The following is a 14,925-nucleotide window of genomic DNA, read 5'->3' on the forward strand; positions in this document are numbered from 1 at the left end:
AGCATTTTCCATACTGTCCCAACTTTTTTGGAATCTATCTATGTATAGAGAGTGCTGTTATTTCTACAGGGTGAAACCAAAATATATTACAATAACCTTTCATAAAAGCTGAGAGCTGTTAGCTGCACTTTAACCACATATGAATTGTTTGATTACAAATCTAAAATTATGAAGTACAGAACGAAGTAAAGAAAATATGGCTTTGTCCCTAACGTTAAGGAGCTCACTGTATATAAAAATATAATTTGTGCTTCAGAAGTGGCCCATGAAGGACTTGGCAAAAGCAGACCAATGCCAGTACTTCACTTAACTCCCAAGCTCCGAGGAGCTTCAGGAGACCCAGCAGCTGTGGTAGCATGTGACTGCAGGGAGTCTGACTACATGTGTGGCAGTTGTCACCTTGCAGCCTTGGTAAATCCACCTGCTCCAGTCCCAGCCCCAATCCATTTCATACTTGTGCATATCAACCCTGCTAATACTATTATGAACAAAAATACAAATATAGCTTGACATTTATACCTAGCTGTTGTTGTATTTATATGTTTATTAAGAATTGTAATATGTAATCTTATTTGTACTGTTGCAATAATTGATCTGATGTAAATACTTTGATAACTTTCTATGTTTTGATTTGGCAGAAAAGATTTCCTGATCCTCTCCAAAATAAAATGGAGGTGGAGAATAAATATCATGTTAATATCAAACCTAAAAAAGAAGAAGCAGAAAAAACAAATCAATTATAAACAACTATTTATTTGACCATGGGTGGATTCTAACCATGGTTTCCATGTCACGTGTTACACCTACTGTTACACGGCTGGCCGGGTCTTGGTAGGCGAGTGTTTATACCTCTACACTACCCAGAACGCCCTCATTTTTTTGTTTTTTACATGGTAATTAAGAAGTATGACATACCAGTTTTATTGAAAGTCTCTTGGCAACCCAAATCCGGGCACCCACCGCACGCGTATCGACCACACTACGCGCGTAACTGAAGCGTAGTTGAAGTACTGTTATTACAACGGCAGCGGGCGACGTCGTCTCCACCAGATGCGAAGGCGTCGCAAACAGGCTGCGAAGCTCGCGCGACACAAGCGACTAGCGTAGTTTCCTTCTGTTCATTTTCCGCTGTCGCGTCCGATGGCCTGTTAACACAGAAATATGTCTAAATGCTAGTATACATTGATTATTTTCATCCTTATATTACTGGGGGTGTGTCCCTAGTTACCTCCCAGATATTTTATAAGCAGCTAAAAAAAATACAAGCCTTTTCGTTTTTGTATTGTCCTTGCAGAAAAAAAAAAAAAAAAAACTGGAACCTGGGGAAAAGGCAAACTTAGTTTCGCTATCCTATTTTGCGGGGTAAATTTGAAAATACACCACAGAAAGACGTAGCTTATTGAATGACGTAGAAGTGAATGCACCGAGCAGCGGTTTGTTAGCTCGAGTGTTGGAAGGTAGTTTTTAACCAACCATTGCTCAGCCTATTTGACTTCTCCGATGTCTTCGTTCGCCGTGCTTTCAAAAAGGGCTTGTTAATAAAAATCAGATAATCAACAGAGCTTTAAAAAAAATCTGATTATTTAGTGGTCTTGCCGATGAAAATGCACCTATTTTATAAATGAAGCAAGCCTTTATTGCACTTGTACTTCAAAGATTCTGGTGTTCATGGCGTTGTGGTGTTCATATCCCTTCAAGATTAAACTATTACGCTATCTTTTTGATTATTAGCTGATTTTACTAAATCTGGTCCTATAAATGTTTTGACGTGAATGACAAGACAACACGGGAATTCCCAATGGTTGATTACGGATTATTTATTATTATTATGATCATTACATATTCTTCATGAAATTGGCACGCTTGTTAACCAAGCAAACAAATTAATACAGTTTGAGATTGATTATTATGCAGGCTACGTTGCGATTTAAGCTTATGGTAATTCTTGAAAGCGTTTACTTTCTCACGTATTTACATGAGTTAACGAAATATTACCAAATTAACAAACTGAAAAAGGTCTCTCACCAAAGTATTCACTTAACCCATAATCAACAGTCGTGAACAAACGTGAAATACATGATGTAATCCCACTGCAGACTGCAAAAGCTACTATGAATATAGAGCTTTAAGCAAGCCTTTGCGCGACACAAACGGAACCAGTGGAGACACGCTACGTGCTGCGCCGTGCTGCTTCGCCGTGCTGCGGGTGCCCGGCGTAAGAGTTAGATAATCAGAAATACAGTGAGCACCATAATTCATTGGACAGTGACACATTTTTTGTTATTTTGGTTCTCTACTCTAGCACTTTGAGTTTGAAAGGATACAATGACAATGAGGTTGAAGTGCAGACTGTCAGCTTTAATTTGAGGTTATTTTCATACATATCGGATGAACCGTTTAGAAATTATAGAGCCTTTTGTACATAGTCCGCCCCATTTTCGGGCATCAAAAGATATTGGACAGTTTAACATAATGTAGAATAAAGTAATCATTTTTAATATTTGGTAGCATATCCTTTGCATGCAATGACTGCTTGAAGCCTGCAACGCATAGAAATCACCAGACGCTGGGTATCTTCCCTGGTGGTGCTCTGCCAGGCCTGTACTGCAGCCATCTTCAGTTCCTGCTTGTTTTGAGGACTTTTTGCCTTCAGTCTCCTCTTCAGCATGTAAAATGCATGTTCAATTGGATTCAGATTCGGTGATTGACTCAGCCAGTCAAGGATTTTCCACTGTTTGGCTGTCAAAAACCCCTTTGTTGCTCTAGCAGTATGTTTCGGGTCATTGTCTTGTTGCATGATGAAGTGCCGTCCAATGAGTTTGGAGGCATTTGGTTTTCTCTGAGCAGGTAAAATATTTCTGTAGACTTCAGAATTCATTCTTCTACTTCTGTCTGCAGTCACATCATCGATGAAGACAAGTGAGCCCGTTCCACTGGCAGCCTTACTGGCCCAAGCCATAACACCCCCTCCACCATGTTTCACAGATGAGGTGGTATGCTTTGGATCATGGGCATTTCCTTTTTTTCTCCACACTTTCCTCTTTCCATCACTCTGGTACATGTTAATCTTTATCTCATCTGTCCACAAGACTTTGTTCCAGAACTCAAGGGGCTCTTTTAGGTGCTTTTTAGCAAACTGTAATCTCGCCTTTCTGTTCTTCAGGCTTATCAGTGGTTTGCATCTTGTAGTGTACCCTCTGTAGTCCTGCTGGTGTAGTCTTCTACGTATGGTAGACTTTGACACATCTACACCTGCATCCAGGAGAGTGTTTTTGATCTGTTGGGCTGTTGTCAGGGGGGTTTTCTTCACCGTAGAGAGTATTCTCCGGTCATCCATTACAGTGGTCTTCCTTGGTCTACCGGGTCTTTTGACACCAGTTGTTTTTTTCTTGTTAATGATGAACCAAAATGTTGGCTTGGGCATGCCCAGGGTTTTTGCAATGTTCCTTATTGATTGATTTTCATTTCTGAGCCTTATGACAGCCAGCTTAATTTGCATCGACACTGCTGTTTTCCTCATGTTGTCACACCCCAACAACAATCTCCAAAGGCAATTGCAAAGACTAGAATCAAGATTAGACATCAACAGCTCTCTTCTGCAAAATGAATACACCTGCCTAATGAAACACTGTGAAGCAAATTCAACAAATACTTGTTGTACCTTAAAATGGGGGACCATGTACAAAAGGTGCTGTCATGTCATAAACGGTTAATCCGATATGGATGAAAATACCCTCAAATTAAAGCTGACAGTCTGTACTTCAACCTCATTGTCATTGTATCCTCTCAAACTCAGTGCTAGAGTACAGAACCAAAATAACAAAAAATGTGTCACTGTCCAGTGAATTATGGTGCTCAATGTAGCAGTTCAAAGCAAAAAATTTAATTTATGAAAAAAAGTTTTTTGTAATATATTTCCAAAAGTACGTCTCACCACAATGTAAGTCCAGGGTGTATGTAGTACCCACACCAAATATCATGTCAATTGAACTTGCCATTGCTTTACAATGTGGCATTAAGTACATGAAGAGCCTGGCACCTGAGCCTTGCACTAGAAAGGACACTAGACCAAAAAATGTTGATAGAAATGTTTTTATTCCAAAAGCACAATTGAAATTATATATATATATATATATATATATATGTATATATATATAAACTAATGCCCAAGAACTATATACCATAAATAAAAATGTATTTTTATTTATAGGGAAATTTTTTTTTTGGTTTTTGAACAATAGTAAACTACAAAGAAAACAAAAATATAACTTTTTTTTTACTTTATTATTACTATATTATTTTAACTGCTGTTGGGGGAGGGGAGGGGGGGTAGGGGGAGTTGATGGCAAAGCTGAGGGGCAGGACAGTGCATTGATGTGCTGATAGCTGTTACCTGAGAAAAAACAAGGCATCAGACACATATTCCAATCCATTGCTCAGCTAAGCAGAGAATGCACATTTCAGAGCGCCTCAGAGACAGATAGAATAATAAGACGTTGAAAGAAAACAAAATATCAACTTGCCATCCTTGCTACCTGCGTGCTGCACGCAGAGTACCGTATTATTTATTTAGACATTGGCAGACTACAGCATAAATTGCATCTTTTGTTTATATTCAATATTAGTAATTGCAGCGAGAAACTGCAGCTGTAGACACAAGAAAGTTTGTTACATTATGGTATGCAACGGAACGATGTTGGCTATATATATATTTAGCGTTATTGTTTTATTATACCAGGGTGTTTTCACACGTTTGCAGAGAAACGCAAATACTCTCAATAAAAATGGTTTAGCAATTTCTCTGCATAATGATGGATTCAAAGACTAAACAAACTCACCCGATATTGTCTTCAAATGGATCCATGCCAAAGAAAAGTAATTATTCATTGTAGGTGCCATATTCAAATTGAAATAGAAAAGGTGGAATATCTGTATATTTTTGTTTATTATTATTGAAAGTTATGGACAGTGTGATTAGCCTGTTTTGAGGACACTGTCATTGGTGCTTCTATTTTGAAGGCCTGATGCACTGTCCGCACACCTGTGCAAGTTTTAGACAATCAGGTCATATCAGTGCAGGAAGCCAGTGATGTAGGTTGGAAGGGGCAGTTGCCAAACAGTTTTCAACCGCTTTACATTTTTTGGATATTTTTGAGCCTTTTTTGTTTTATACTTTGAATGCAGTGCATTGCCCTTTTGTTTTCCTTTCGATTTTGTGGTGATACCGCTATTTTCTTTGAGTTTTTGATTACTTTGGATTGGAGTGAACTAACTAGCCTACACTGACGGACCCGACTACGAACTTTGAACTTACGAAATTTGCGTCTATTGTGCTTATTAAAAAATGGAACGAAGCCAATACATTCATCCTCTCAAAAAGCTTTTACTGACAAACTTTACAGTAGCATGAACTCTGGCACTCGTCCATCGCTTTCCCAAATCGAAAAATTTGGGCGGGTTTTGTTGACATAGTTAAAGCACCATAGATTGCACCCGAATGGCTAAAGATCAATGCCACTTAAAGTTCAGACCCTCCCCTCATTGATAAATAAAAAAGAAAACCAAGTCAGCATCGGAAATTACAGAGATCTTCGTTGACGATGAATTGTAGTGATTTATGACACCAAAAGGCGTTATCCCGGTCCATGCAGTTAATTATTTAATGTTTTGTATAATGTCTTCTGTTTTGTAATTAGAAGTAGTGTGTCTGCATTCAATGAAGAATGTATGATTTCAATTCATTAATCTAATTGATTGCTTTGTATTAAATTCAATTATTATATCTTAAAACCTGATATAGAACTTGTTTTTGACTTGTTGGTTGATTCCACCCGTTTTCTGTAGACTGACCTATCAATTAATTTGGTGACTTATTTGCTAATTTTAAACATAATTATTAAATTAAATCAAATATATTTTACATGTAGGTTAAGTGAGGGGTTCTAGCATGCAATATCGCTTGTGTTCAGTATTCAGAGTGCTGAACATTTTAACAGGGGCATTGACTGTTGGAACCGCTGGATTCTGGAATAAACATATTTTTAATGAATCCTTGCTTGTCGCACAACCCATAGCCCTTTAACCCCTTTGTGCATATGCCAAATGTAGCCAATCCTTGCCCATTTAGGGAATACCCTATTTAAAGCTATATATTTATAACTCTGGATGTGAGCATCACAGAGACTTGAAAAATGGATTAAATGAAGCAAGACATTTCTACCATTTACAATACTTAGATTAGTTTATATTCATAATTTAGGAAGAAATATAGTGCCACAAGTGCATTTGTCTAAAATATCAAAAATGAATTAGCTGTTTTTTAGGTTTGCAATGAAATACTGAGATTTCAAATATACAGCAGGTTAAACTATACATGTCCTGGATCAAAAACTCTTTGACCACAAGTGCGTCAAATCTAAGGGTGGATGCGCAGAACTACTCTAGATCTATGAATCAAAAAGAAAGCAGCATACCCAGTGTCTCCAAATCTATCCAAAATGTCTAAATTATGCATTGCTGTAAATCAAAACATAATCATGTGTTTTACTACAAATCAACTGTTTTGACACAAGAAACTCACTGTTGCATCATTTTCAAGTGAGAATTACAAGCTTTCCATCAGTACAGTGGCTTAAAATATCTAGGTGTCCTGAAACATATCCAAAATCTCTCCAAAAATGAAGTAAATGCTTTTTGTCCATTATATTACATGTGCTCCTTATGAAGGTTTAAGGTGAAACATTGATATCAGATTTAAAAATGCAAAAACTTTATCACACTATGTGGTACAGTATCTAAATGTGTAATCATTAACTCTCATATGTTTTTCTGTACAGTATATGATGTTTTCTTGTATGGAGATGGGACAACATTAAAGCAATATTCAACCGTCCAACATGTTTTGGCAATGTTCCAGTTGAGGTCACATCTGGTGCATTAAACATAAACACTACTCAGCAAACCAACAAACACTTATGTCACAGTGTGAAATATCCTCATAATAAAATACCACTAATCTATTTAAAGATTAAACGAAAAGGTTTCACTAGAGAGCACTAGAGAACAAATGTTTAATATAGAGCACTAAAAATCACATATTTTTAGATATTTGAAACTTGCTACAGCAATTAAACGTCTCATTAGGAATATGTATTATGATTTATTATTGTTGTATTATTTTGGTGCAATATTGAATTTGAGACCATTTTGAATTCTGTTTGTTCATATGCTACTTTTCCCACTTTCACATGGTTCACTTGGCATACTGATAGAGGGTATCTTCAAAACCACTGGCCACATTTTAGTGTTGATCTGCTGTTTGGTGGCACTATCGCAGTCAACTGAATTTCAAGAGAACAATAAGTCCTGCTCTGATTGACTTACTAATCATGTCATAAGATTCACACAGAATACATTTGCCTCGGACCCATGAGATCACCATTATTACATTACATTACATTACAGGCATTTAGCAGACGCTCTTATCCAAAGCGACTTACACAACTTTTACATTGTATCCATTTATACAGCTGGATATATACTGAAGCAATTTCGGTTAAGTACCTTGCTCAAGGGTACAACGGCAGTGTCCTACCCGGGAATCGAACCTGCGACCTTTCGGTTACAAGCCCAGTTCCTTACCCACTGTGCTACACTCCGTCCACTCAATTATGCACCACCACATTTGGATCAATCTCCTGCTAGACTGTTTGTCAAATTTACATGGCAAAAACTTCTACAGTTCAGTCTCTCTAAATTTTGCAGAAACAAAATTGCTATGCAGAAAATTGTGGCAACTGTATGTGGCAGACATAATGCGATTGACCTCTTAATTGGCACTGGCCTGTATTCAGGCCAGAGTGGGTTTATTTGTATTAATTGTTCATTGTTTATGGTAAAATGTTCTGTAAATCTGCTCACACAATGTTTGAAGTGGTTAAAACCAATGGTTTTAGCTTTATAAACTTTTATAAAAATTTTGTAATCCCAATGTTATCATGCCAACAGTTCTTTATTTTGTTACTTGTGGACAAAAAACAGGCTTGGGGGTCCTCACATTTTATGTTTTGGAAATCCACAAATGCCATGCATCATGGTAAAGTTCTGGTTTGTTTCTACTCTGTATACAAAGCAGAACTTTTTCATTACACTCAAGCTGGCAGTATGCTCAGTAAGAAGAAAGAACTTCAGGATTGAGAACCACTGGCGAACATGTCCACGAATACTGTTGTCGGTATACTCAGTGAGAACACCGCACCGTTTAAAGTCACTCCATGCCGCTGGGGCGTGAATAATTACGAATAATTACGAGGCAGCTGGAATCTCGCCCAGACCTCCGTCTCGCGGCTACGCCATGGATGTATAAAGAGAAGGCCTACGCGAGATCACAACACAAAACAAAAAGTTTAAAGTGTTTAAAATGGCTTTAGTTTATCTGGCTATGCAAAAGAAGAAAAAAAGGCGAAGGAGATGGTACGTTCGCCCCCTAGGACAGAGAATGGAGAGTTTTGTCTGTACATTTGGCAAATGCCGAGTTTAGACGAGGGGGTCCACTTTCTCTTATTTCCGAATGTGTGCTAGGCATTTTGATGACTAACTGAAACGAGTAGCATCATTCATCAAACGTGCAGGAACTCACAGACTTCCCATCTCAACAGAAGAGAGATTGGCGTTGACTCTCCGCACATTAGCATCAAAGATATTTAGTCTGCCCTCTGCCGTGACATAACCAACCACGTGATATTTGGACCAATAGCTGAGAGGGGGAGGTCGGAGAACAAGAAAGAAGTTTTCCAAAAGTTCTTCCTGGAGACCGTCGCACACTGCACCGTACGAACACACAACACCGCGTCTTTTTGTTCTTCAGTTGTTCTCATTGCTTCGGTTTGCTCAAAAAGTTCTACTTCTTACGAAGTATACTGCCTACTTCACTGAGAACGTTACGCACAGGCAAAAAAGTTGTTTAGACTCTATACATAAATAGGTTTTTTTCAACTGCATTTGGAGGCCTTGGAACAAATCACGTGATGAGTGAAAATTCCTGAGGATGGTGAAAATGGCTTTGGCTTATTCAGTGACTAGATCCCATTTTAGGTTAGTGGGCATCTAAATACATTCTCAAAATATTATTATTCAGTACACATAAATAATTAGCCTGATTTTGAATAATAAATGTGGCATGTGAAATTGTGGGATGTGGTTGACATGTTGGTGGGGGTGAGGTATTTGACTCAAATTTCAATCAATGAACCTAGATTTTTATTCTTTATCATAGGCAGTTTGGCAGCCCTGTGGAGCTGCTGGTCATCGTTGCCACTATCACAGTCCAGATTTGATCAGATCATAGGACCCATTCACATACCGGGACAGTGCTTTATCAGTATGAGTCCCATATTTTACCACCTCTCATATCATATGCCTTATATCTTATCTTTTACCTCTGTCTTTCCTTCTTTCCCTGCAGGATCATCCATTCATCATGCAGTACAATGATGGCTCTGTCGAGGTGGTGTCCATGTGGGTGTGCAGGAGCCTGGAGGAACGTCGGTCCCAGCAGCAGCAACAAGCTATATAGTGTTCCATCAACCACAAAAGTCACAGCAACATGCCTCGCCCCTAAAACTTCCATCCTGTGCCCCAGCTATGGACAGGCTTTAATGGAGCTGGCATGAAATATCAAAGCTTACACATACACACATGCGCCTGCACATGCTTGCCAAATACAGATTGTCTCATTCCTGCAGCAATGGCTAAATTTCCTGTGCTGAAGGTTTGTCTGTGTTTTTTTGGCAATGCCCTGGGATGTGTGGAAGTGTTGCTCCATGGTTCATCATCGTCATCATCATCTCAAAGAACACTCACTTTAGAGGAAGTGGATGTGGGTCTGGCCCAGGACCCCAGGGCTCAATGGCTTTTTATTAGTGCAGAGGGAGGTCACGCCTTGGAATGAGATGGTCTCATTTTCCTTGACCTCCGAAACACAGGTGTAGCTCTGGTAAAGCCTGCAGACCAGTGATGCATTCAGGCCAGCCTCTAGATGCTGCCAGTATCCCAGTTAGCCTGTGAGAGGACAGGTTGATCTATTACAGCAGCTCTTCTTCGGGTTTTGTTGCCCTGGTGACAGGTGAGAATCGGCTTATCACCCTGCTCCACTGTGACGACTCCTCTGGAGAGATTTAAAGCATCAGGAGACACTGTGTTGCTTTCCTCCTCACTAGCTGGCGCTAGTAGCAGGGACGTGCAGGCCAATTCTTTGTGGTTCCCTTGCCTTACTGCAGGTGGAGCACTTAAAATGTAATTGTTTGTGTGTTTTACTTTCTTTTACGTGTGGCTGTTGGCATTTTCACAAAAAACTGATATTGTTTACCACATAACACAATCAACATGGTTCTGTTGCAGTTTGGTTATGTCACCAAACTTATAGTGAGAAGCACTTGTGGGAGTGAAACGAAAGACTGTGAATGTAAATGAGCAAGTTTTGCTGTGTAGTGATTTCTAGAGATGAGATTTAAAGCCTGCATGGAAGCCACCCTTGTAATGGCAGAAAAAGGCTTCGTACAGCTGCCACAGGCAATCAAGCTGAGTCAACCAATTAGAAGTGCAGTGGCATGAAGAGAGAAGCATTTTCACTGGTTCGGAACATTGGTGGGACATTGAAGCCTCCTGTCCCAGTCCTGGTTTTAATTATTCAAACATATAGATGTTTTTTTAATTTTTTAATCATTATTTCTGTTGATTTGTTTTGCTTTTGTTTTACTTAAAGCAGAGTTGTGCAGGATGTTTGTATCATGTTACTATTATTTTATGTATTGAATAGTATTTCCCTGAAAAAAATTTACCATTAATTTTATACTGAATTTTAATTTCACAGCTGTTATGGCCCAACGTCTCATTTATACTTCTCAGTTTATGCTTAAACTTATACCCTGAATTTACTCTTATTGAAACCTACACACCTACCTAAGGCTAGATAAAAAAAGATACAATACACTTTATTGAACTCTGTGGCGTAATGTGTCCTCTGCATTTGACCCACCACTTGGGAGCAGGGACCAACTCCAGGTTTGAGACCAGTGCCTTAGTCAATGGCAACAATGGGAGTATACCAGACCTGACATGCATGTCTTGGTGTGGGACGAAAACCCACGTTAAACATGGGAAGAACATGCAAACTGGATATGGCCGGCCAGTACTCAAACCCGGAACCTCAAGTGGTTTGTAGTGCTAACCACTAAACCCATCGTACTCCCCTCATCTAATTAATTGGCTAATATTCATACTGAATGGTGGAATTTCAAGATCTTTATTTGGTGACTGTGACAGCTACATTTTGAAGAATTTGCATATTTTAGCACAACTGGACATAAGTGGCTGTTAAAGAAAAAAGTACCTGTTTGTTACATTGCTGTGATTAATGTTCTCTTGTACTGCATGACTGGGGTCAGGATTGAATGTAAAATTAAACTTTTGAAGTGGGTTATTTCTTTCTAGCTGTCTTGGAACTCCAGTGGAGTTTAATGTTATTAGAGCCCCTCTGATGAAAGCTACATATTAACCTTTCTTAGTGAGATGTGATTGTACTCATTGGGTACTGCTGATCCCAGTCTGTTACAAGTTAAAAATGCTCCTGAAATTAGACTTTTATACATGAGAATATTGTAAAGTCTTCAAAGAGAGCTCTGTGCTACAGTACAGAAATGAAAAAGTGACACGCATCAGAGCTAAACATCTTTCCCAAAACCTGTGTCAAATAATGCTCTCAGATGGGGGGAGGGGGCATATTCAGTCCAGCTCCTTGGCAATTTTCCCTCTCAAATTGAAAAATGCATTTATTCTCCCAAGTTAAGGCATTTCAAGTTCATTTAAAAATTCACAATCATTTTAAAATATATCAAATTCTTGTTTCCATTTCCTTTTGCTTTGTGGTTAGATCAAGTCCCCCTTTGCATTGTGCAGAAACTTAAAAATAAATGGCAGGTTTTCAAATGGATGACTATACCTGCATAGATATTGGGATGGGATCTATATGGTGGCCTTAACTGGAAGGGAGCAGAGTATGGCAGGTCATCACAGTGGAGTATTTGGGAAGCTGGCATGTGTCATATTCGTATGAATACTGGCTAGTGCCATATTGAGATGTGCTGGGGCAGTGTGTACGTTCAGCGTTGGCTTAACCGTCCTTCTCGCTATAGTGCTGTGGACTCCCAATCTAATTAGCACAATTGTAAATGGTAAATGGACTGCATTTATATAGCGCTTTTATCCAAAGCGCTTTACAATTGATGCCTCTCATTCGCCTGAGCAGTTAGGAGTTAGGGGTTAGGTGTCTTGCTCAAGGACACTTCGACACGCCCAGGGCGGGGTTTGAACCGGCAACCCTCCGACTGCCAGACAATCGGTCTTACCTCCTGAGCTATGTCGCCCCTGTTTCACTACATTCTTCTTTATCTCCCAGCATTGTGTGGCACAGGGCATTGAAATGTTTGCCTTCGATCAATTTGTGTCCTTCGCAAATCCTGGTTAAATGTGCCAATGGTAATTGTTGTTTAAGTATTTGGTATATAACTTGAGCTGTAATTAAGAATAGGGTAGGGCATGGGGGAGGGTAGCTGGGCCTGAATGGGGTATGTGCAATATACCCATTGTAAATTTCAATTTACAGTTTGGGTAGCACCTTCAATGCGCAAGTAGTTTTAAGTCATGTCTGATAAGAAAATTGTTTTGTGTTTTTAATAGATGCATGAATTATGTATGACCTTAAAACAAACAAGGTTAAAATGAGCTTTTCTGGGTTGGAGAAATTTTCTGCTTAGTTGTTTTATATTTGAAATGAATCCGTTTGGCAAGGCATTTTGCTCAAATTCAAAATAGTATGCAAAGTATTCCATCCTGCCTCTATTTAGCTCCAGCACAAACCTTTTATGGCCTTTCCCAGCTAAGGTTGAACAGGAGTAACTACACGTGTGTTAGTGTTCTCCTTAGGACAGTAGTTCCTTTGGAAAATAGATATAAACAAAATTGCTATTTTGAGTCGTCTTCGTACAGTCATTTTCTTTGCTATAATTTGATGTAAATAAAGATATTTAATAATATATAAAGAAAATAAATATGAAAGATTTTTTTAAATTCCACAATAAGGCCAACAACATTAATTACACAGTAATGTTACGGTTTTAATCTGGAGGTGGTGTTTTAATCAGACACAAGGTACAGTACATTTACTGTAGGCATTATGTGTGTTGAATTGAAATTGAACCTCTTGATCATCATTCAACTGCCACTACTATCGCACACCTAGCAACCTATCAGGTACCAGCCTTCTGCACCATCAGCCATTTACACAACTACCCAGCATCCTATCAGCCAGTCACATTACCACACACCCAAAGACCTAAGGTACCTGCATGCTTACATACCACAGAGTAACTCTGTTATTGTGCAAATAGTATATTTTGACTGTTTCGTATTTTGTGCATACAGTCCTTGCTGATTTTGTTGAATAAAGTTTTCTAATGACAGTTGTAATGAACAAAGTTTCTTTATTTGGCATATAGAAAAAATGCACATAAGACAACACTTAAACCCTCAATTTTTCTATCCTCCACAAGAGCCCCACCCCACCACTTTAGTCCATAAGATGATGTGAATGTGATATGATGTGAAAACAATGAAATAATAATAAAAAGAAGAATGGCACTCAGAGAGCTGACTACTTCTGCGCCCCTGCCCATGTGTGATTTGTATAACATTACTACTGGTAATCAAGTAGGGTTGCAAAGGGTCGGAAAATTCCCGGTAAATTTCCGGAAATTTTGGAAGGGAAGTTAAGCCCAGGAATTTTGGTAATTTCGCATAATTTCAATATATAAACCTTACCTTTTAATAGTGAACTTATCTGGGGGGGGAATATGCATAAGAAAAGCAATACTAGGTCTTATGGCATGTTTTGGTTAAAAGGATTCCCATTGAATTGTAACCATGCACTGCATTCAGCAGCGCACTCTTCCATCATATGTACTGATAATTTGCCAGCATCCCTTTAAAGGTGCAGTGTGTAGAATTTAGTGGCATCTAGCGGAACGGACATGGCAGAAATGGAATATATTTTGGTTATATACGTTATTTTTGAAATTGAGTGTCTTTAAATAGGTTAGTGGTATTTTATAATGAGGATATTTCACATTGTAATGTAAGTAGTGTAATAGTTTTTCTATGATTTACCATGCAAAGCAGCTAACGTTAACAATAAAACGCTACTACAATGCGGAACAATTAACAATCATAATCGCTATCTTGTAAGCTATGATCTATAGTTTTACAGACTAAATAACTAAATACAATTTATAAATCTATCAAGGAACCTCATCACTTGACACTTGGCTACTCGATGCTGTCATAGACGATGACATCACTTTTGGAACTTACAGGCCACCGTAGCTTCTGCTATGTCGTTGGAAAGGGAGGGGTGAGGGGGGGGGTATTCAGTTGGTTGCAACCTCACCGATAGATGCCACGAAATTCTACACACTGTACCTTTAAATAGGAATTCAGTAAAATTACAACCCTCTGCATGCACAGTGCATTCTCCCATCACATGTGCAGCCCACATTACTGCCAACACTACCGCGCTGTCTGAGCCAAAGGACTACATGCTTTCAGGTAAGTTTTGATTATATTACTGGAGTAAATATATGTTATATTTTTTATGATATTTCAGTTAACCGGCAGATAGTAGCCTAATGCAAAGTACACAGTTTATACCTTGTTAACACCTTCTGCTAGCTAGCTGTTACCATGTGATTGAGCATGCTAATTGAGGAGTTTTAATTAATCTATTTTCATTCATTCATACTTTATTGTAAAACATTTATTTTATAAATTAGTTGTTCACTTTAAACCCTAAGGCCTATTCTGAATTTTTTTTGT

At 38.6% G+C, this 14,925-nt stretch overlaps 1 protein-coding gene across 10 annotated transcripts in view; it reads left to right on the top strand.

Annotated features, from left to right (window-relative positions):
- Positions 1–13,517, top strand: part of map2k5 (mitogen-activated protein kinase kinase 5) — a 235,386-nt gene extending 221,869 nt beyond the window's left edge. For 8 of the 10 annotated variants that reach the window (XM_064335644.1, XM_064335651.1, XM_064335653.1 and 5 more), the window contains one exon: positions 9,464–13,517. In XM_064335644.1, coding sequence (XP_064191714.1) covers positions 9,464–9,574 — 111 coding nt within the window. In that variant the 3' untranslated portion in view covers positions 9,575–13,517. The remainder of the gene's footprint in view (positions 1–9,463) is intronic. The other 2 variants (XR_010330020.1, XR_010330021.1) reach the window with 1 other exon arrangement.
- The last annotated feature ends 1,408 nt before the right edge of the window (positions 13,518–14,925 follow it).

Source organism: Anguilla rostrata, chromosome 5 (genome assembly GCF_018555375.3).
Source record: "Anguilla rostrata isolate EN2019 chromosome 5, ASM1855537v3, whole genome shotgun sequence".
Lineage (NCBI taxonomy): Eukaryota > Metazoa > Chordata > Actinopteri > Anguilliformes > Anguillidae > Anguilla > Anguilla rostrata.